The sequence below is a fragment of the Haliotis rufescens genome, unplaced genomic scaffold (genome assembly GCF_023055435.1).
Source record: "Haliotis rufescens isolate VD_foot unplaced genomic scaffold, xgHalRufe1.0.p SCAF_2, whole genome shotgun sequence".
NCBI classification, from domain to species: domain Eukaryota; kingdom Metazoa; phylum Mollusca; class Gastropoda; order Lepetellida; family Haliotidae; genus Haliotis; species Haliotis rufescens.
The window spans coordinates 11,806,847-11,829,457 of record NW_025963890.1 but is presented as its reverse complement, the minus strand read 5'-3'; the positions used below and the strand labels follow the sequence as shown (position 1 = coordinate 11,829,457).

The following is a 22,611-nucleotide window of genomic DNA, read 5'->3' as shown; positions in this document are numbered from 1 at the left end:
ACGACAAACATTGGCTGCTGGAGACCAATTCTAACCTGGATCTTCACGGGTCTCGTATTAGAGTAATGAGATTACATGAGGTACATGCTCTGTCTCACCTGGTGTTGCAAGTGAGTGTCACCTTCCCCGTGAGGGTTTGGCCCTGCTTGACAAGGACAGGGGATTGCACCAGACAACGCACCTGGTACCAGTGAGTCAGGGGCTCAGTCGGAGACGTCGATAGCCATACAGTGTTCCTGCAACATGAGGACAAAAATAGTATTTCAAACCATAAAGTAGTGAGGTTTTACACCGCTTTTAGCAATATCACGGCAGGGGACACCAGAAATGGGCATCACACATTGTACCCATGTCGGGAATCGAACCCCGGTCTTCAGCCACCTGACCCCCCTTAGAGTAGTGCAAAAGTCAAACAATTCTTACTATGTTCAAACATGTCAATCAAGCATGTAAGTCGAGCGCATATAACTTCGGAGGGAGGGAGTCCACCAGCTCAAACATCTTCATTAGCAACACTTTAAAAGCTTTTAATGTTAACATATGGGCTAAAATAAACTGAGCTTACTAGACAGCAAAAATTAACTTGGGCTATAGACTGAGTTAGTGAGTGAGCATTGTTCTTCGCCGCTTTTAGCAATATTCCAGCAATATGACTATGGGGACACCAAAAATAGACTTTACACATTGTACCCATGTGGGTAATCGAACCAGCGTCTTGGGTGTGACGAGCGAACACTTTAGCCACAGTGCTACCCCATTGTCCCTTGGGCTTTAGACAAGTGTCTAAGTGGCAGACTGTAAGGGGTCCGTTATGTTTGCAGCTACCTTATGGGATACGAGAACCACACTTAATTTACTAAAATGCCTTAATCACTTTCTGTTACCAATTATTGCATTATTCCACATTCAATACATATTTCATGAACAAATTACCCCCCCAATATCCACAACACAAGTTTTTTCACGACATCCAGTGTTTGTTTGTTTGTTTGTTGTTTAACACACCACTCAGCAAATTTTCAAGCCCTATGACGGCAGTCTGTAAATAATCAAGCCTGGCCCAGACAATCCAGTGATTGATATCATGAGCATAGATCCGCACATTTGGGATACGACAACATGAATCCAGTGAACAATATTTATTTCCTTTCCAAAACACAAGGCATCTGTTTCTTTAGTCCCATTGTTTCACATACAGACACTTGAACAGTATTGTGTACTCACTCGGAGCCGAAGAATGCCACATCAAACCAGAAGGCCAACCCATGGACCATCCCTGAAGACATCATACTGAAGGTAACAGGAATCTCCATCACGTGAAGGTCATTCTCGTCCGCTGTCTGGAAGTCCACAACGTACTTGTTGGACTTGGCCATGCATATATGGATGTCAAATGTATCCTGGAATAGTCAAACATGTCTCAGTAATCAATCACTTAACCTTTGGAGAATCGTGTCATTTGAACATCAAATGTCATGTAGAACAATGCCAGTTATAAATAGCAGACATGTTTCAGCAATACTTACAACAATAGGCTGTTTAAAATATTCTTCTACTGAAGCATTTCGTAAACTTGTAAGGTTCACACCATGGAATGACTCTTGATACCTGAAATAAGTTGAATAGACAAAGTAAGTAAAAACCTAAACTTACCTTTCATTATGTTCTTACACATGTTACACACTCACCCTACAGTTTCTGCACTTGTAAAGCGGTAACACATTACTTTGTAAATACAATGTGACAAACAACACTTTTCTCATATACATATTCTGAATGTTTCAAAATTAAATTGATTCATGTCTTTTATAACAAGAACACTATGGTACATCTTTACATTAGCTGGAATTAGAATGATGAGTAGAGAGTGGGAAAAATACGACCTATGCAACAGACACTCCCTGAAGACCTGTGTTAGAACAGGTCCCTGGCACTTCCATTACATGATGCAGGTGACGACTAAATTGCATCCGATGTTTTTAAATCATTGTTTGATTGTGTGTCATCATAGACCATCATCGTGTATGCAGGTCTCCGGTATCCACAAGGTGACAAAATGTATTGGGGCAGTCAGACTTGGTTTGGATGAGGATGCAAACTTAACAAGACAACAAAGTCATCGATACCTCCCGCAATAGTAAATATTTGTCATGAATATGTCAATTAGTTATATACATATATTTTGTTGTCATGGAAACACAATTTTTTTTGTGGAAAATCCCAAACTATCAAAAGGCACCACTTCACCACTAGACCTATCTATGTGCCAAGTATGGTGTATAAATATTGTACGATTTTCAAGATCTGCTCCAGAAACGACCACTACTGCCATTTTCAGACTAAGTCAAAGTTGTTTCCATGGAAACACGAAAATCCCAAACTATCGAAAGGCACCAGTTCCCCACTAGACCTACCTATGTGCCAAGTTTGGTGAAGTAAAATTGTATGGTCTTCAAGATCTGCCCCGGAAGCACAGACAGACACACCAACTGACAGTGTCCATTTTAACACACACACACATACTCACACCCCTTAAATAACCACGTTGCAAGGAATAATTATTCACAGACCACCATCATCATGAAGACATATTGTTGAGTCAGGCGTTCCATAAAAAAAGTTAGCACATTTCACACAGAAATCTAAAACCACCAACAGGAAAATCCTTCACCTACCAGAAATTCGCTTTTGAATATTGTTCCATGTAGAGCGATTCATCTGTGAATGGTGCTATATGTAGGTCTCCTTGTGATGGGTACATTTTTCCTGAAAACAAGACATCAAATGATATAAATCATCAAATATAAAACAAGTATTTGTCACAGAGTGACGAAATATCCCCCGCCTGTACACCATAGTACCAAATATGAAGACAATCCAGCGATTAGTTCTTGAGATATTGTGGCAACACCGTTTTCTAACTCCAAAAGCAGATTTGCCTGCTGTGACCTTGACAATGGGGTCAAGGTCACCAAAACCGACTGGTGTCTGCGGTGTCTGTATATACACCATAGTTCCAAATATGAAGACAATCCAGTGTTTAGTTCTTGAGATATCGCGGCAACACCGTTTTCCAACTCCAAAAGCAGATTTGCCTGCTGTGACCTTTAAAATGGGATCAAGGTCACCAAAACCGACTGGTGTCTGCGGAGTCTGTATATACACCATAGTTCCAAATATGAAGACAATCCAGTGTTTAGTTCTTGAGATATCGCGGCAACACCGTTTTCCAACTCTAAAAGCAGATTTGTCTGCTGTGACCTTGAAAATGGGATCAAGGTCACCAAAACCGACTGGTGTCTGCGGAGTCTGTATATACACCATAGTTCCAAATATGAAGACAATCCAGTGTTTAGTTCTTGAGATATCGCGGCAACACCGTTTTCCAACTCTAAAAGCAGATTTGTCTGCTGTGACCTTGAAAATGGGATCAAGGTCACCAAAACCGACTGGTGTCTGCGGAGTCTGTATATACACCATAGTTCCAAATATGAAGACAATCCAGTGTTTAGTTCTTGAGATATCGCGGCAACAAACAGGTGGGACGTACGGACGGACGTACGGACGTACGGACGGACGGTCGTGAATACTATATCCCCCGCTTCGCGCTTTCGCGCGGCGGGGGATAAAAATCGACACAGTAAAACCTGATAGTTTGCCTTATAAACACACATTCATGGATTTTTCCATAAAGTTTACGAGTTCAAGTTAAAGCATGGTTCCAAGCCAGGGATATAGATGACCATTAGTCCATTCGTCTGAAACTATTGAAAAGACCTAAACAGACTAGTTCCTTCTCTCCAAAATCAAATTATTTTGCATAACCACAAATTCAAAATGAGTTGGATATGCCCAATGGTTTCTACCCACGAAGGAAATTCAAATTAGCAGACAAAGAGGGTTTTGACTGGGAAAGTTGTCATGTGCTATTAGTACTATCCTTGTAGAGTTCCTTACCTCCCGGCCTCAACCACTTCTTGGCATGCAGAAAGCTCTCCAGCATCCTCTCATTAAACAGCATGTATCCCATGGGCTCAGAGATGATCAGGTCCACTTGCTCCGGCACCTCCACTTCCTCAACTTTGCCAGGGATAACAATTATACGATTGGACAAGTTGTTGGTCGCTACCAGGGTCTGCAACAACAGAATTCAACGGTTATATAATTGAACAAGTTGTTGGTCGCTACCAGGGTCTGCAACAACAGAGTTCAACGGTTATATAACTGGACAAGTTGGTTGCTACCAGGATCTGCAACAACAGAGTTCAACGGTTATATAATTGGATGAATTGTTGGTCGCTACCAGGGTCTGCAACAACAGAGTTCAACGGTTATATAATTGGACAAGTTGTTGGTCGCTACCAGGGTTTGCAACAGAGTTCAACGGTTATACAATTGGACAAGTTGTTGGTTGCTACCAGGGTCTGCAACAACAGAGTTCAACGGTTATATAATTGGATGAATTGTTGGTCGCTACCAGGGTTTGCAACAGAGTTCAACGGTTATACAATTGGACAAGTTGTTGGTTGCTACCAGGGTCTGCAACAACAGAGTTCAACGGTTATATAATTGGATGAATTGTTGGTTGCTACCAGGAGTCTGCAACAACAGAGTTCATCGGTTTTATAACTGGGCAAGTTATTGGTTGCTACCAGGGTCTGCAACAATTTATGTGTTTGTTGTTTCACCACAAATGACCAGAGTAGATTGCTGGGGACATCGTCAAATTAATGATCAAGCAAGTCTCCAACAAGGAAACTATGACATTTTCTCCCTACCTCACAGTGTTGGGCCATACTGCTAGCCTCAATGGCATACACTTTCTTAGCACCGCCCTGGATAGCGAAAAATGACAGAATTCCTGACCCAGCACCAACATCCAGAATAACCTGTGGAAGAAAGTGACATCATACAGACTGTGCTAATGTCATAAACTGGTAGTTTTATGGGGATTTATCGAGGATTCGTGCCCTTGGCAGGAAAAAACATTATCTTGTTATCTTGTTCAACATTGAATTTTAACACTGCATTCAATGCAATAATGTTAAACCAAGCATTATAGCCTATCCTCTTTATTGGTCCTGCTACCAGTGAAATAAAAGACAGCTCTACAAACCCATAACAGTAGTTAAACCTAACAGCACGACTGTCATTTGCTGCAGACACGGGGCCGAACATCGAACCTCTAAGCAGGTCCAGATAAATGCCTGTTACACTATATAACCAAATATCTTGCCAGCAACAGGACCAGCGATACACCTCACTTTCACTTGTATTAATAGAACAGGATAGATCTCCATCAACAATTTGTCAACTTGACATCATAAAGGCCATTGCTGCATTGCACACACACAAGTATGGTTTTATGCCGCTTTTTGCAATATTGCTAACACTAACCCCACCCCCCTACCCCCACCCCACCCCACCCCACCCTGCCTTACACATACCTGTGTGTAGTAATATCATTACCACATGAACAGGACATCATCAGTAAATATGCACTTCAGAACATGTTAACCACTTTGCTGCAAGAATTTTGACAGATGAAATCTTTTTCTCCATATGCTGTAAGCTGGTACCTTGTCCTGGAAGTCTGCGATGTTGGCCAGCATGGCTCTCTGGTAGGTGGAGGTGCGGATGTAGTCCTGCATCATGTTCTGCTGCTGGGACAGGTATCCGTAGAACTGAAGAAAAAAAACAGACACACATGTAGGCATAGTACTGAAACAATCAGACACTCACATAGCCATAGAACTGAAACAATCAGACACACGGGTAACCATAGAACTGAAACAGACAGACACACAGGTATCCATAGAACTGAAACAGCCAGACACACAGGTAGCCATATAATTAAAGAAACCTAGAAGCCAGAAACCTAGAAACAGAATCAAGGTGAACCGGGATTCAAGTTGTAGGTTTCTGGCATGCCCAAAGGTTGGAACTCTGCACAGCAAATTGCAGTGCCTTAGACAACATTCATGCCGTGTCTCCGACATTCATGAAAACAATGCACTACAAGACAACTGGAAGGTATAATGATAAATTATGACAAGAGAAGCTGTAAATGTGTAACTGTAAGAGCAGAAATACATGGCTGCCATCCTCTACGGTTCAACTTGCCTACCTGGAAGTACTGGACAGCTGATGCTTCATCTGTTCTGTCGTTAAATGCAGATTTGGTCCCATTCTTGTATTCATTTAGTTTATGTAGGCAGGCCTTCATTGCTGCAGACAGAAGCCAAACATTAACACCTGGATACCATGCTGACAGAAGAACAACTAATTCTACACGTATAAGAGCAGAAGTGCTTAGGCCTTCCCTTTTAGATCAGTGGGTATAACAGTTATGTTTTGCTCAATATTACTACGTATCAATTATTCTTTTGTAAGACCAAAGTGCTGGTTGGACAGCTGCGTATCTGTGTAAAATACGCATCAGAAATGCAGAAATACGCAGTAAAACAAAATCCAAGCGTATCAAATATTGAATACCCAGATAGAATTACTGATACCCAATGATTTTAAAATGCATGGGTAAAATACCCACAACACCAAAAGCTTATCTGGAGCTCTGTTGGATTTTTAAAAAATCAAATTCCTTTTGGTATTTTTTGTAAAATGTGAGAGGAATGTTAACAATTTAATGGCTACATGGGAACAATGCCACACACTGGAGTTTCGGTGAAGCTATGTCAAGTATTTGAGCAAACAATTAACAGGCTACTAATTTACTGTTGGACAGGGAAATTGCACGGATACTTTTCTTTGGGTTTCAATATGTTTTTACTCCCTTGGGTCCAGTCTACAGGGTATTTCAAAAAGACGCTAGACCTTTTTTCAAAAAAATTCCTACATAAATGCTGTTTCAAATGATTTCTGATTTGTGCTGCACCAGGTGGTCACATGCATTGGATTAAAACAGCAATATACACATCTAAGTTACTGTACATAACATTGTTATAATGTTATATGAGAAATAACATTTGGCATTATTCAGTGCAGCAGTTCAGCAATAGAAATTGGCATTAGTCCTGTAGTCCTTGCCAAACTGCCCAATAGTTAAGGTATCATAAGGACTGTTAGAAAATTTGCCATTTTTAAGGGTTTTACTATATGTTATCATTATAAGGACTAGTGGACTAAAACTGTTAGTTTCTACCGCTGCAGTTCATGTATTATTTGTGTCTGTCTTATCTCCATTTGTTCAGTAAATTGAGATCTGGAAAGTAATATAACAACGCATATTGATGTCATGCTAATAGGTCTTGACATTCTTCATGCATACTTGAATACCAGCAACTCCACAATAAATTGGTTAATGGTGATTTGTCATATTTATATAAATACAGCTTATCTGAAAATATGATATATCGATTGTGTATACAGTCCCACTTACTGTGTATACTGGAGAATCGGATGAGGAGTGATGTCTGATCATTAGTGACAGTAATTCCCAGCTTCCCCAACCGAGAAAACTCGGTGTCTTTGTTGATGGGCACTGTGGATGCTTCTACCTGGCCTGAAGAGAAAGTTTGCTGATATTACAAATCATGGTTCAAATCTGGTGATCATGGCGGTAGCAAGCAGCAAATATACCATATCCAGGGACTTATCTAGGATCCCATACTACCTGCCCATGGCAAGCAAATTGGGGAAAGAATGACGATATTGTTCAAAATCAGACTTTATTTTCACAAATTCAGAGGAAACTACTGTGATTTGCTGAAGACTTGGGCCATATATTGCCTCTAGGGAAGTTTAGATAGATCATACATAATGAAAAACTCAAATGTATAACTATTATATGCAACTAAAACATTTCATTTTTTTAAATCTTAAAGTGTTTGCTAATGTTGGGAAAACCCCAATAGAGTGATGAATAGATGAGTGACAAAATAATGGTTACCCAATGAAGAATGTAATAACCCAATTAAAATAGAAACCCTTGAATAAAAACTTAATTTGCCCAAAAAGTTATCTGGAGCTCTGGCTACTTAACTGACTGTTAGAGTTTTTTGTATTATTCCCCATAAAGAGTCGGGTTAGCCACCCATGCTTTTCATAAGAGGTAACTAAAGGGATCGGGTGGTCAGGCTTGCTGACTTATTTTTGCATGTCATTGTAACTCATATGTGTAAATCATGATGCCAGTCACTGGATTGTCAGTTCAAGACTCAAATATTTGCAGACCCCTATCATATAGCTTGAATATTTCTGAGTGCAGCATTGAATAACAAACAATAACATGCTTATATATACAGATAGATCATATACCTGTTAGCAAGGCAAGCAATTCTATACCCCAAAATCAAGATCATATATGTATTTCAAATTGCTCCATATACAATTAGTTAACCTGACCTAAAAGCATGCAACAAATTTGTTGTCATGTGCCTAATACAATCATGTTTACACACAAATACTTATGATCTTATATCCTGCTGGTTGACTGATGTAAGGGAGGTAACTCTAATGCTGTGAAATTCAGGAAGTGACTGTACCTGGATTATGTATTTAGGGGGTCCAGCCGACTCACGAACTTAATTGTGTGTGTGTGTGCATGTGTGCGTGTGTGTGTTGGGGGGAGAGGGGGATGTGGGGGGACAGGCAAGGTAAAAAAAAATAAAAGAAGTAACAGAGATATGTCAAATATTGAAAATAACAATCTTAATTTAAGTAATCTAGCTTGATTCCTTGCTTGTATTTATCTTATTTAATATGTAATATCTTACTTAAATATTACTCATGCTTGTCTGCAGTGTTAGAAATTGACACTAGTCCTATAGTCCTTGCCAAACTGCCCAGTAATAAAGGTATCATAAGGACTGGTAGAAATTTGCGATTTTAAGGGGTTTGCTATATGTTATAAGGACTTGTGGACTAAAACGGTTAGTTTCTACCACTGGTTTACATTTCAACATACTCAAACTTTCCCTGCCAAACACCATTCACCAATCTTGTTTAGCCATGCTTTGAAGCACACATTTAAACCCAATCAATATGGAGGCAGTACTCTACCACAAGAAACATAAAATTGTGCATACTAATAGAAAGTTAATGTTTTAAAGTGGCAGCCAATTATGAAATAATAGGGGAACATCAAAGGGTGTGGGGCCACCTTGGCAAAAATAAACATAAATGTGACAATCGACTGGAAGAAAACTCTGCTGGTTGTCATGAGTGTAAATGTATAAAGCTGTGGTGAAATACACAGGGTTACATAACTAAACCATGCACATCTGTCACCATTACCCAGCTATAGTGTCACCTCTGTCTCATCTGAATATTATCATCTGGCATCACAACCAACAATTGCACGTTGTTACCCACACATCCCAGTAACTCTCCTTGTGCAGAGGAATTCACCAACAAAGCACCCTATCAAAGACTCAAAGTATAGATTCACTGTGAAAGGATTACTATAACATCTAAAACATAGGCTCTGCATGTACAATTTGTGTATATCACTGTCACCCAATTTGGCTCCCAATATATGGCAATAAAGACACCTGTGGCTGTACCATTGTTTTGACAATACACAGCTCTAGTTAGTTGCTAGGATGTTTTACTTGTCTCAAGGTAGATGTTGGAGTTCAAGAGGTAAACAACTACAGCCGGCCTTCTTGTCTCTTCCAATCCATTCACAAATGCCCAGCTCATAATTGGCCTTAATTAACTTGATTGTTCTTGTTGATTGTTACAACACATTTTGCAATATTTGACAGACAAAAATGCTGGGAGGTCATCAAACGAGTACTAGTAAGTAATTTTAGCAAGAATATCGTCTGAAGGAAATAACCTTAATCGTATCGTCACTTGAAACTTTACGATGGACCATTTTGGCTTACATCATTTTAGCATATTCATGTTTTATCTACATAATGGCTAAAACCTTCCTTTCACGCAAATACAAGTACATTCAAACATGATAAGAAAATATACATGACATATTATATTCTTAATAGCATATTGCAACATTATGTAACCACTGCAACCATGGTAACCATCATCACTGATCATTACCTTAGTACATGTGGCTGTATGATTTTTCAGACCAAAATTCCTAATGATCACTTACATGTGCCATTTCCATCCTAATGAAATATAGCTCAATATGTTAATCATAACATCATCAAATGTCATGATACAATATCTTCGCAATAATTTGCTGTTGATTAGGTTTATACAATATTTTTGATGACAAAAGGAACTTCAGTTGTCATAGTTAATGTTAATGTGTTTGTTGTAGATATTAAATTGTGACATGAGTAGAAATTTGGGAAGGGAATTGTCATCTGGGTACAATATCAAATCATCAAACAAGAGAGGTCAGGTCTGCACCGTTGCTTCATCTAACACCCATGGCTGTCAAATGGCTTCACAGTGAATCAGCTTTAATGTGGGAGGAATGCCGGAAGAGGTGCAGGCCTCAGATGTTTACCACTTTGGTATAACCCATGTATGGTCCTGACAAAGCGTGAAGCATAAATTGGGGCGAACCAGATTCGCACCAACAATCATAGGTTTCTGGCATGTCCAAGGGACTCAACTCTGCACAGCGAATTTAGACACCTTAGACACGTGGGCAAGGGCATCTCTTATTTCGCAACAGTACCAGAAGAGTATTTGATGTCAACCTAATACACATGATACAAAATAATACTGAACGTGCAACATAGCATCTACCCTGTCTACAGCCAGGATCATAACAATCGTTTGATTATATATAAATACGCCAGAAAGATAAAGTGTACTTGATGATGATACAAATTCAGGAACTACTGTATGCTGGACAGATCAAAGTTTGTTGTGATAGAATATTACCATGATTAGTTGATTTCAAGGATTCCTGGAACAAGTCAACTGATGACAAATACAGAGGATCATAGTGATGGACGTTCTTATAATTATGTCTATAAGTCAATGTACATGATACATGCAATACAACAATCTGAATAAGCAAACTAATTACAAAGTAATAACATTCACATTATTGATAAATGGCGTCTAATTCCAAAATAACTGACCATGATGAAGATCTACATGTGGAAATAACTAACATTCAGCAATACATGCACGATGACTCAATAAACCAAATCTGAAATAACAGAACCGTCAAGTTAACCGAAGACATATGCGTCAATATTGTGTAATAGTAATATCTGTGTGATCCAAAGTGTCTTTGTTCTGAATGATGCAGTAAAAGATGACAAAGTGGCGCTATTCGAACTTTTTCGGCTGTTTTTCATCAAGCCGTGGTACTAGGAAGTACTTACCATTGTAAAATGATAACGCTAAACTTTCAGTTTGCCGTGATATTTCCATTCGATGGGGGACCTCCGATGTGCAGTCGAACTGTCCATTTTCGCTCCAACTTGCGAGGAGCACGTTGTCAAACACAGTCGCCATTTTTGGAATTGAAAAGGAGGCGCGGTAAAATGTCTAAAAATAGCACTACCGGAGTCTTGCCATAAAAAGTAGACGTGGCAAAAAGAAAACGAACCAAAGCGCATATTACCTGTAGCAGTTATAAAATGTATGTTTTTGCAAGTGATGATTTTGCACACTTCATTCAATTTCCAAACACCTGTGAGCTTAAATGATTATTAGTAAAGACAATTAACAATGCTAGAACAATAACTCCTTGAGAAAAGTGATTCTCACGAGGAAGGAGTCTCCGACCTCCCTAAATTAAACTAAATTAAATTTCATAACATTTAGTTAAGCTTCAGAAATACCTTTAGCTAAGCTACCGATTGGAAACCGACCTATTTATGCCATCCAACCCAAAATTAAATTTGAAATAGACCATTATAAAGCATTCACAACTGATATATCAAGTAATATCTATTATTTATATAAGACTTATTTAGAGTCACTCATCAGAGTCGAAATATATAAATTTCTGTAATTATGTACACAATGAAACTATATATTGCAATATTGGTACAATACGTTGTTTGAGTCCACAAAGGTAGAAACTATAAGTCAAACACATACAGATGGTGTATTGTCCCTGCTTAAATAAACAGGTCACTAAAGTTTGCATAAGCAGTATGACCTACATGTTGGCCTAATTCTGACTTGTCAATGCAACTTTGACAGATAGTCTACAACTACTACTTACCTTGTCTGTCTCAACGACCCCAGTGAATAAATGAAAAAAAAGAAGCCCAGCTCAAGTGTAGAATGATTGGGCAAGTCTAGATTGACTCATTGTTTAGCATTGTTCAGGGCTCCAGTTGGATTTTAAATTTGTATATTTTGTGGATACAAACTTTTAATAAGATATGTTTATTTGTGGCAGTAAACGTTTGATTACCACTCCCCTTGAAACCAAGATGTGGCCATAATCCAAAACTGGCATTACAAAATCACAAATTCTTCTTTCCTTGATGTTTATTCATCTTATAAATCACTATTCGATTTAGAAAAATATCTGTCTACTTTAGCATGTGAAAGAGATCTTCTTAGAGCTTTATGTAAATTCCATTGTTTAAGCCATAATCTAAATGTACAGAAAACTCGATTTAATACAACCACAGAGTCATCGTTTAGTTTATGAATACATTTTTTTGTTAATTTTTCCTTTTTATAAAAGTAGTAGAGAAAATTTAATTCCAAAATGTCACCATGTGCAACCATCTGTCCCAAACTTAATCAGTCTTCCATTTACCAGAAATGATTGTGCTATTAAAAACCTGTCCATATATTTAAAAAGACATTTAAATACAAATGTAAAAAAGAGATGAACGTTCGTTGTAAGAAAATGTGTGCATGTGCATGGTATATATTATTCCTGTAAATGAACTCTGGGCCACGTGGCCTTCATTCACGAATAAACTTCCTCTTCTTCTGTAGCCAAAATCTTCCCCGAGGACTGAGTCTGAAATTCTAAGGTGGAGGTGATGTTTGATGTTTCCATTGCATTGATTAAGTTTTGATCTCTGAGGCCCAGTTTCACCATCTCTTACTAAACATTCCGAGAAGACCTGGGGTAGAATAGCAATAGAATAGTCTCCAGCAACCCAAACTTGCCGTAAAAGGCGACTATGCTTGTCGTAAAAGGCGACTAACGGGATCGGATGGTCAGGCTCGCCGACTTTGTGGATGCATGTCATCGTATCCCAATTGTGTGGATCGATGTTCATGATGTCAATCACTGGATTGTCTGGCCCAGACTCGATTATTTACAGACCGCCGCCATATAGCTGGAATATTGCTGAGTGCGGCGTTAAACAACAAACAAATCTTACTAAACATGATACAACCCTTCCTTAACCGGAGTGAATGAATGAGTTTATTTCAGTAAAGAGGCCACCGGCCCATTATACAATATGGATACAGTGGATTACAACAATAGCAGGCGCCAGACAATACACGTGATGTACATAGTGAAACAATTGAATTATTGCATACATTTGAAAAACTGTTGTCATTTCTTAAAAGCAAGAAAAATATATTTAGCTAATTTATTAATCACATGTTCATTGTAGCAAGACATTAGAGGGCAACATTTATCAAATGAAGGTTGTGAATGGTAATATTTAGGTATAAGACTATTTCTTAGGTCTGAATAGAATTGACATTCAATGCAAAAATGATACTCAGTTTCAATTACACGGACTACACAAAATGGACATAAGCGTTCATCCCTAGAAAGACCAATTGTTCTACCTTCTTCAAGCACTAGGCTATGACTAGAACAACGGAAAGAACTAAAAGCAAATTGATACATGTATACTCTAACAGGTATTGATGTTAAATATTTTTCTAATACAATGCATGGTTTAATTTGTGCATACATTTCAAGTTTGGAAAATGTTTTTAATTTACATAACCAAGTTTGCTGGTCTATATCTATACATCATTGATTAAAACAAACAATAAACTTATTTACAATTGGAACATCTTGATTACACCAGACAGAACCAAAACCACATGATGATAATAATTGATTTACATGAAAAACCCGACATTCAATACCTTTATCCGCCAAGGACACTTGATAATCATAAACATGTTTCAAAATAGGAGTACCAGTTTGAAATATTAATCTAGTCCAATATTTAATAATTTTCATATATTGGTTTACTTTGAATGAATAACGACCTATCTCCCCCCTTGCAACAATATTAAGTGTGCTCCGTCTTAAATGTAAAAGCTATTTACAGAAATTGTCATGGAATGTATTAATATCAGGTGAAGGATGAACCCCCCAGACTTCACTGCCATACAACAAAATTGGTAACAGCTTGACATCAAATAAATGAATAAAAACATGTAAAGGTAACTTATGAAAGTCAATAATGTTTGTTTTTAGTGACTGCAAAACTTTATTGGCCTGGAGTGTTAAAGTTGTCTGTGTATTAAACCATGAGCCAGAGCTTGAAAAATGTACACCTATATATTTATACACTGAAACAATTTCAAGTGGGCATGCATTTTGAGAGACAAATTCATATTTCTTTAATCGACCACCTTTTCGAAATACAGTTACCTTACTCTTGACATTATTAATTTGCAGTTGCCATTTATCACAATATTGGGAAAGTTTATTTAATCTCTTTTGAAGATCAATAACTGTACTATCTATTACTACAATGTCATCTGCAAAAGCAGCACACATAACTGTAGTGTACCTATACTAATACACCATTTCTTATCTTATTGCAAAAAAATCTTTAATGTCATTAATAAAAAATGAAAATAAAAATGGTGACAACTGGCAACCCTGTCTAACTCCAAACGAACATTAAAAACAATTAGTATCTTTAACCCGAGTTGTAGAGTTTAAGGAGTTCTTGCCTAAGTCGGGTGGGCAGGCTCTTTGATGCATGTCATCTTGTTCCACATTAATAAACGAAGATGGCTGCGTGTATTATAATATTTATAAAGTGAAAGCAAGCCATTCAGCCTATCTGGGATATTACTTACAATGCAAAAAAATGCAAAATGCGCTTTTCAAGAAATATCCACTTTGTTAGCGACAAACATCATCACTGAGTTATGATCACGTGGTTAGTTTCCGGGTTATCTTCGGCAGTCAGTTTAAGCAGTTTATGATTGATGCCTTTCGATCTGTTAGCTATATCACTGTGCCATATGTTTGTATAAATTGGTTTTTTAAAGTCGTGTCTAAAGTGGATGTGAAGCCATCGTTTCCGTAATTGTTAATAACGTATGATAATCCACAATTATGAAGAGTTGTTTTAATATAGTTAAGTCAATTATTTTTCTAAATTGTTTGATAGGCATTACTTGGAAGTTGACGGATGACAAGGTAGACACAACTTTTTTAATACTGTGAAAAGCGCGTTTCGGTATAGATCCCCATACCGTTGTCAAGCAAGGACAACGGTATGAGGATCTATACCGAAACGTCGCTTTTTGCAGCATTAAAGAAGTTTGTTATCCATAAAATTGTGTCTACCTTGTAATTATTTTTCTGTAGAATTAATATGAGATTGCCAAAGAACTCGAGTATGTTGTAACGACACCTAATAACATCCATTCTGGTAAATTGAAAAAGTGAATTGAAGTAATTTGAAGTAATATTAAATATCACCAATGCATTAAAAGCTTATTACGTGATTTTAAATTGCTTAAATAGTTTCTTTAAATTTAAAAAAAAATACTTACCCGATATTAAGATTTTGTCATTTAAAATTGGTTTAAAAAAACCAAATCCTGTATACCTATTTAGACATTGCTCTTATTACTTACTTTCAGTACAATATTATGTCCGATTCCCATTAAAACTTTCTAAATCACATACTTCAAAATTTCACATGATCGGGAAAAGTGAAAAGAATGCAATGATGCCCCCTCTTTGCTAATTTTACTGACGAATAAAGCAACGTTTATTGAATGTAGCTATTTCGTGTTTATGCCGATCCATAATTTTCATCAAACCACATCAACATGGGGGACCATGTGGGTTCAGTGTTTATGCCAGGGGATCAGTTAACAAATTTAAAGTATTCTGAGTCTTCCGGCAAGTGTAATCTTGGTCCAGGTTTAAGATTAGACGAAGAAAATGTTTACGTCACAAAACCTGGAATTCTCAGATACAGAGAACCACATTTATACTGGATAGACTGCCACCAGAAGAGAGTAAAGATTGAAATGATCTTTTTAGCTTGGTCTTGTCTACATATGTATTGTCGTCATTATCTAATTCCAGTTTCGTTAAGCTTCATAAATGTGACGAATTAATAAATTGGTACTCGTAGGATTCATTAGTTGTAACGTCATCTGCCTTTTGTTCCACTTTGTTCAGTTGTAATGAGATATATGCTGGTAATATTACCAGTATTCACCATTTAACACAAGTCAGGCGCGTTTGCTAAATTAGATGACGATTGACATGGCTATTATCGCTGTGAGAAACGTAGCACAGTGAGTGTGTTTATTGTGTGTAATTATACAACGATGTTGGAATGTGCAAATAAGCTAGCTGTCCAGACATTTTGGCAGATAACATTCAGCTTGTCTTGATTAATATATTGTAAATCAGTCACTTCTATAGCCATGATAGCATGGAGGTCGTTGGACCCATTCGTATTGGTCAGAATACTGTTATTGACAGGAGTGTTGAATTTTGATATTGTGAACAAATAGTCAAGTATAAGTTCTCAAAATAATGTGACTTTTTAACGGGTGCAGGCTAAAACGGCACCTCAGCAAAACGTCACCGATTTCTCTGGCGAAAACGGCTACTATGAGTCGGGCGAAAACGGCACCTCTATTTTTAATAACGATAACAACGATTTTTGTAGTAATATATAGGGTTTATTTACATGGTATTTTATTAGTGATGTATTTACATTTCCTCTTTTCAGAGATATAAGTAAACATAGTATTTGATTGGTGATTTACATTGTATTTCCTCTTTTCAGTAAATATGTTCATATATACATGTCCATCTTCATCATCATCATCATCATCATCATCATCATCATCATCCTGAGTATTGGTACTTAAAACTTCAAAGCGTATAGTGTTTTCACAATAAGTTAACTACGCCTCCCAATCGGAGTCGGTGAGTAAATTGGAGTAGGGGGCTAATTTCTTATTTGTTTTATTTCACAATTAGTTGTGTTTGTAAGAGACGATGTGAGTTTAATTTCTATTATTTTTCTTCAATGCATGTTATGTTTTCACAATAAGTTTAGTTGCGTATAAGCTAAGTTGGATTATAGTTGGAGTAGAGGCTAATATCTAATGTAAAAATTTGTTTTAACATCTCACAATTATTGGCGCTTGCAAGTTACAATGTAAGTTTAATATAATTTATTTGACAAGGTAAAAAAAATAAATAAGGTGCCGTTCTCGCTCGAGTAGAGGTGCCGTTTTCGCTCGAGTAGAGGTGCCGTTTTCGCCAATCGGTGCCGTTTTCGCCTGGTGACGTTTTGCTGAGGTGCCGTTTTCGCTATAACCCCTTTTTAACTACCAGGATAATATTTGCTCATGTCAGTATGATAACAAAATTGGTAAAAATGATGATGTTACATTGTCATGGTTGCAGTACGTTCCAGTGAAGGGGGACTCCGTAGTGGGTGTGGTGACAGCGAAAGCTGGGGACATGTTCCGTGTCGACATTGGCAGCAGTGAGCTTGCCACTCTGTCCTATCTATCTTTTGAAGGGGCAACCAAGAGGAACCGACCAGATGTCAAGGTAACAATCTCAGAATGGACTGATGTTTGTTTCTTTGGAGAAAGTAGGTATCGTCAAATGTTAAGCAGTTTCACTTGGATATGAAACATCGAGTGAATGGTTAAAAGTCAGGTGATAGCTATTAATAAAAGGGGACACAGACTCAGATGTTCCAGCTTGTCATGCAGAGTTATGTCCCATTGTTGTTAGATCAGCGGGGTCTGAATACCCGATTTACATGGTTGTGATTGGCGGTTCACCACAGTGGTAAACGTCCTAGACCTGCATCAATTGAGGCTTTCCTCCAACATTCAGCTGTCTCGCCATGATATAACTGAAACACTGTTGAAAGAGGTGTAAACCAAGCTCACTCACTCACTCACTGTGGATAAAATATTTAATCATCCTGGATTATCGTATAGTGTATCTTCAATCTATTCTGATAAATAACACGGCCCCATTCATTTCCACAGCTTCATATTGAGTCCCATGTGTGACAGAGTTAAAATTGCATCAACATTGTTACAGCCATATACGTGATATATAGAGACACGAACAAATTTCTGGTGCCAATCGGAACACTTAAACACAAGAAATAGCCTTATTTGCAGGAGAAATTCTGTTGGATGTTACCTAGGGAGCAATAATTTGAATTATGGGTAGGGATGGAAGAGGAGGAGAAATTTGATTTGAGAAGAGCATTTATTATTATTCCAACATGAACAGGTGATCATTTTTTTTATTTTTACATTAAAATGAAAAAAAAGAACAGTAGTCTGCGAAAAAAGGGGACATTATTTTCTTTCTTCCAATTCAAGCCTTATGTAGAAAAATTAATTCTCAGTAAACAACTGGCTTGAATATTTTGTTGAAACCCCCCCCCAGCCCCTGCCCTTAAAAATATGTCTGCTCCTAATGATCGATCACTATGGTGACGTTACTTCCTAAGCAGAGCTATTTAGTAAATGGTCCAGGGCATTTTTTATAATAGTATGAACATATAATACACTACATAACTGAGGATTATTGCCCTGGTTTGTTTTGTAATGACACCTCCCTTGGAGAATCAAGGTTAGAAATGGTTAGCAGCAACTTAAACTGTTTGTAAGAGGCAACCAAATGGATCCTATGGTCAGACTCGGTGACTTTGTTGAAGGCTTGTCATCACACTCCAACGGCATGGATCTTTGTTCACAATATCAATCACTGGATTGTATGGTCCAGACTTGATTCCTCTCTGGCCATCTTCATACCGCTGGAATATTGCTGAGAGCAGCGTGAAGCAACAAAGGAAATGTAATGACCCTGAGTGTCCTGTTCCAGGTGGGGGACATTGTGTTCTGCCGTCTGCTGGTAGCCAACAAGGACATGGAGCCGGAGGTCGTCTGTATCGACAGCCATGGACGGAGCAGTGGTATGGGCGTCATCCGCAACGAGGGTTTCATGTTTAGCTGTTCTCTCAACTTAGTAAGAAAGTGAGTGTTCCGTTCAGTCATAAAAATTTGATGTTGTGATTTTGATAATGCTTGCATTTGTTTGATAATAGGTAAGGATATGAGTTTTTCTAGGTCAAGGCTGACAGTGAGTTTTGGCTTAACATTTTCTAGTTAGAAATGTAACTCTCAAAAGAAGTTAAAGAACACCTGGTTCTTCCATACTATAGTTAATCTGTCATGGCATGAGAGTAATATGAAAGAATCATGTGTTCTTTAGCTTCTTGTGAGTTGTATACAGTAAACTACGGTTATAACAAATTTTAGTAAGTTATGACCATAGTATAGTATAAGCATATATACAGCACATGGCTCCTGAGCAAAAACAGTTTGTTATATCCGTCAATTAATCATAAGCGTGTTCGTTATGAAAATAGTTTACTGAATATTATTAACAGAAAATAAATCAAATGTCTAATTCAAATTGTTTTTTACTTACAACAAAGCCATATTCAAAGTACTTAAGCTTTGAAGGGGATATTTGGCATTACAGTGGGATTTGCTCATAGCATTAATTAAAACTTTTAAAAAAGTTTGATTTTGTTTTAAATTGAAAAAAAAAAAAAATTATTTACAAATCTTCTAAGATGCCTCATAGCAGAGTGAGCCGACTCTGTCAGTGATAATAACCACTGAGAACCCAGGACACCAACTGACTGCTGGCCTGTGAACATGGATGTTTTGTAGGGACATGGGGTGGCCCAGCATCTAAGGCTCTGCACAGTTCTGTCACCGAGGTGTGTGAGGAACCTGTGATTGTGGGTTCGAATCCCAGATTCACCTTCATTATGTTTCTAGGTTTGTCAGCAAGATACCCATGCTTGTCCCTTTCACAAAAGCTGTAAATGTCATAGTGACCTGCTTCACTTTCTCACTTTAGGCTTTCCTTCCTCATCAAGCTGACATGCCGTGATGGAACTGAAATATTGTTTAAAGCAGCACGAAACCAAATTCACTCACTCACTCACTGGGAAAGTGTTGGTCATGGACAGTGCTGTTAACTTTGTGCCTTGACTTTTGTCACTTTTTGTGTCAAGGCAGTAGTTTATGTGGTACTTACTTTACAGTTCTTGTCGTAAGAGGTGAGTAACAGGATTGGATGGTCAGGCTCGCTGACTTGGTTGATGCATGTCATCGTGTCCCAATTGGGTGGATCGATGCTCATGATGTCAATCACTGGATGGTCTGGTCCAGACTCGATTATTTACAGACCGTCGTCATATAGCTGGAATATTGCTGAGTGCGGTGTTAAACAACGAACAAACACAATGCAATCCATACAATTCCCCTTTTGTTTCCACAGGGTTCTCAATCCACAATGTGCTCTCTCAAAGACTCTAGGCAAACACCTGCCTTATGAAATGACTGTTGGCATGAATGGCCGAATCTTGGTCCGAGGACGTTCCACGAATCAAACAATAGCCATCTGTAATGCCATAGCAGCGTCGGAACACATGGCAGACTCACAGATAAAAGCAATGGTGAAAAGACTGGCCGATGCCATAGCTGGAATCTGACTTCATCTGTTTTCTAAGACCTTCCATGTCTGATATGTGTCACTGGCCAGATGTCAAATGTTGTGTAGGTTTCAGAGTCAAGTGGTGTCATAAGTAAAGAAGATACATGTCATCATGGTTGTCATGTGGGCTGGATGACATGTCACCGATTCTATTTGAGAACTGTACAAAACAAATAACGGAATTTCTTAGGTCAGGTTCTCAAAGCATTTGATTGTTGGGGTCCAAGGATAAAAGATTGGGTTCCCAGAGAAGTGTAAAAAATTGAATGAAGTACTCTACAACAAGTGATGCAAGATTTGCATGCTCGGAGGCCATTACTGAAAATTAGATCTGGAGGTAACCAGCTGAAACGAATCAACAAGTGCTAGCCCAAGACTGTGAAGCATCCGACTGTGTATTGTATGTTTAAATGATTTTATATGGAAATTCATTTATGGAAGTGGTACCAAATTATGAAAAGCAGCATTCATTCCCCAGCATGCATACACATTTTCTGCATCTTAGTGGATGTACATTGCATATTGTTTTCATCGATTTAAAAAAATTGGCATCCAGTAAATCTCTGTTATGTTATTGCTTATTTTGACTGTGGAGTGATCCCGAAGTTAAAGTATTGACTCAGCTGCTCACTATCAACACTTTCAATTTAGATGGGCCTTGTTCTGGTTGAGACTTTGCTGAAGCCATCATGAATCTATATTAAAATAAAGTCACAGCGCCAAGGCCCCATAGGGATTCCGGGTTAGAATAGGTACCCAGTAACCTACGCTGGTTGTAAGAGGCGACCAAATGGATCTGGCTCAGCGGCTTAGTTACTGGTGTGATATCGTACCCTGATGGCGTGGATGGTCTGGTCAATTACAGGCAGCTGTCATATAGCTGGAATATTGCTAAGTGCGGCATTAAACAACAAATAGACAAACATAGTACCATGATTGCTTTGTGGTGGAATGAAGACCTCACTGCATGGTGTATTGGTTTGGTATGCAATGACCATCACGTTGTCAGATGTTGGGAAGCTTGCCCAAGCACTGATGTTGAAATTTCATGTTCTTGATTTATTGTCCATAACATTTAACAAAGATCTATGACATTGACATCTGCTTATTGTCTGACATAGTTTTGAGAAATTGCTACTGTAATTAAACATTCTCCAAACAGGACCTAAAATGTAGGGTTTCTTGACACAGAGGAAACTGCTGTCCATAGAGTTGAATCCCAGATCATTGTGATCGTTGGGTCTGACAGTGTCCAATCTACTATCCCCACTCACTAGACAATCATGTCCCTTCAGAAAAAACTACCTGACATGGATTATGTCTACAGGAATTAAGTCCCTAGCACTGAATTGATAGCACTCATTGGTCTCGTGGTCAGTGGTTCTATCACCTGGTCGCATAATACCTAAAGACATGAAATGATGGTACTTGTTGTTACCCTGCCTGGCGCTCGGCACGAGGGGGATAGAACAAGGGACTGGTTGTCTCAGCATCAGCATACTGTGTCTGTGTAAAGTTTCCATGTCAAGCTGCAGCATTTTATCTCAGTGGGCTTGCACAAAACAACAAGCATTGGCCGGACTAGCACTATGCAGCCAGCATTGGCCGGACTAGCACTATGCAACCAGCATTGGCCGGACTAGCACTATGCAACCAGCATTGGCCAGACTAGCATTATGCAGCCAGCATTGGCCGGACTAGCACTATGCAACCAGCATTGGCCGCACTAGCACTATGCAACCAGCATTGGCCGGACTAGCACTATGCAGCCAGCATTGGCCGGACTAGCACTATGCAAGCAGCATTGGCTGGACTAGCACCATGCCAGCAGCATTGGCCGGACCAGCACTATGCAGCCCGCATCAGCCGGACTAGCACTATGCAACCAGCATTGGCCGCACTAGCACTATGCAAGCAGCATTGGCCGGACTAGCACT

At 38.5% G+C, this 22,611-nt stretch overlaps 2 protein-coding genes across 9 annotated transcripts in view; one reads left to right on the top strand and one right to left on the bottom strand.

The window, feature by feature from the left end:
- The window catches only part of LOC124111601 (histone-arginine methyltransferase CARM1-like), a 30,901-nt gene extending 19,486 nt beyond the window's left edge, over positions 1-11,415 (bottom strand). For all 8 annotated transcript variants that reach the window (XR_006857465.2, XR_006857466.2, XM_046471355.2 and 5 more), the window contains exons 1-10: positions 11,280-11,415; positions 7,400-7,522; positions 6,128-6,228; positions 5,580-5,684; positions 4,779-4,889; positions 3,958-4,135; positions 2,676-2,766; positions 1,527-1,608; positions 1,225-1,400; positions 99-236 (exon numbers count right to left, since the gene is read on the bottom strand). Coding sequence is in view for 6 of the 8 variants with exons in the window: in XM_046471355.2 (XP_046327311.1) it covers positions 99-236; positions 1,225-1,400; positions 1,527-1,608; positions 2,676-2,766; positions 3,958-4,135; positions 4,779-4,889; positions 5,580-5,684; positions 6,128-6,228; positions 7,400-7,522; positions 11,280-11,412 (1,238 nt within the window). In the remaining 2 variants the exon portion in view is untranslated. The remainder of the gene's footprint in view (positions 1-98; positions 237-1,224; positions 1,401-1,526; positions 1,609-2,675; positions 2,767-3,957; positions 4,136-4,778; positions 4,890-5,579; positions 5,685-6,127; positions 6,229-7,399; positions 7,523-11,279) is intronic.
- A 4,511-nt stretch (positions 11,416-15,926) lies between these two features.
- On the top strand, positions 15,927-21,838 carry LOC124111602 (exosome complex component RRP40-like). The gene is made up of 4 exons (XM_046471362.2): positions 15,927-16,119; positions 17,534-17,683; positions 18,986-19,137; positions 20,459-21,838. Exons 1-4 carry the CDS (start codon positions 15,928-15,930, stop codon positions 20,670-20,672), a joined length of 708 nt encoding a protein of 235 aa, XP_046327318.1. The 5' UTR covers position 15,927; the 3' UTR covers positions 20,673-21,838.
- Positions 21,839-22,611: the final 773 nt, after the last annotated feature.

Excerpts from the sequence above, each read along its gene's own strand:
- LOC124111602 (XM_046471362.2), top strand. The coding sequence starts at position 15,928 with ATGGGGGACCATGTGGGTTCAGTGTTTATGCCAGGGGATCAGTTAACA. Across the intron at positions 17,684-18,985 it reads GGAACCGACCAGATGTCAAG|GTGGGGGACATTGTGTTCTG; the intron begins GTAACAATCTCA and ends GTCCTGTTCCAG. Across the intron at positions 19,138-20,458 it reads TCTCTCAACTTAGTAAGAAA|GGTTCTCAATCCACAATGTG; the intron begins GTGAGTGTTCCG and ends TTGTTTCCACAG.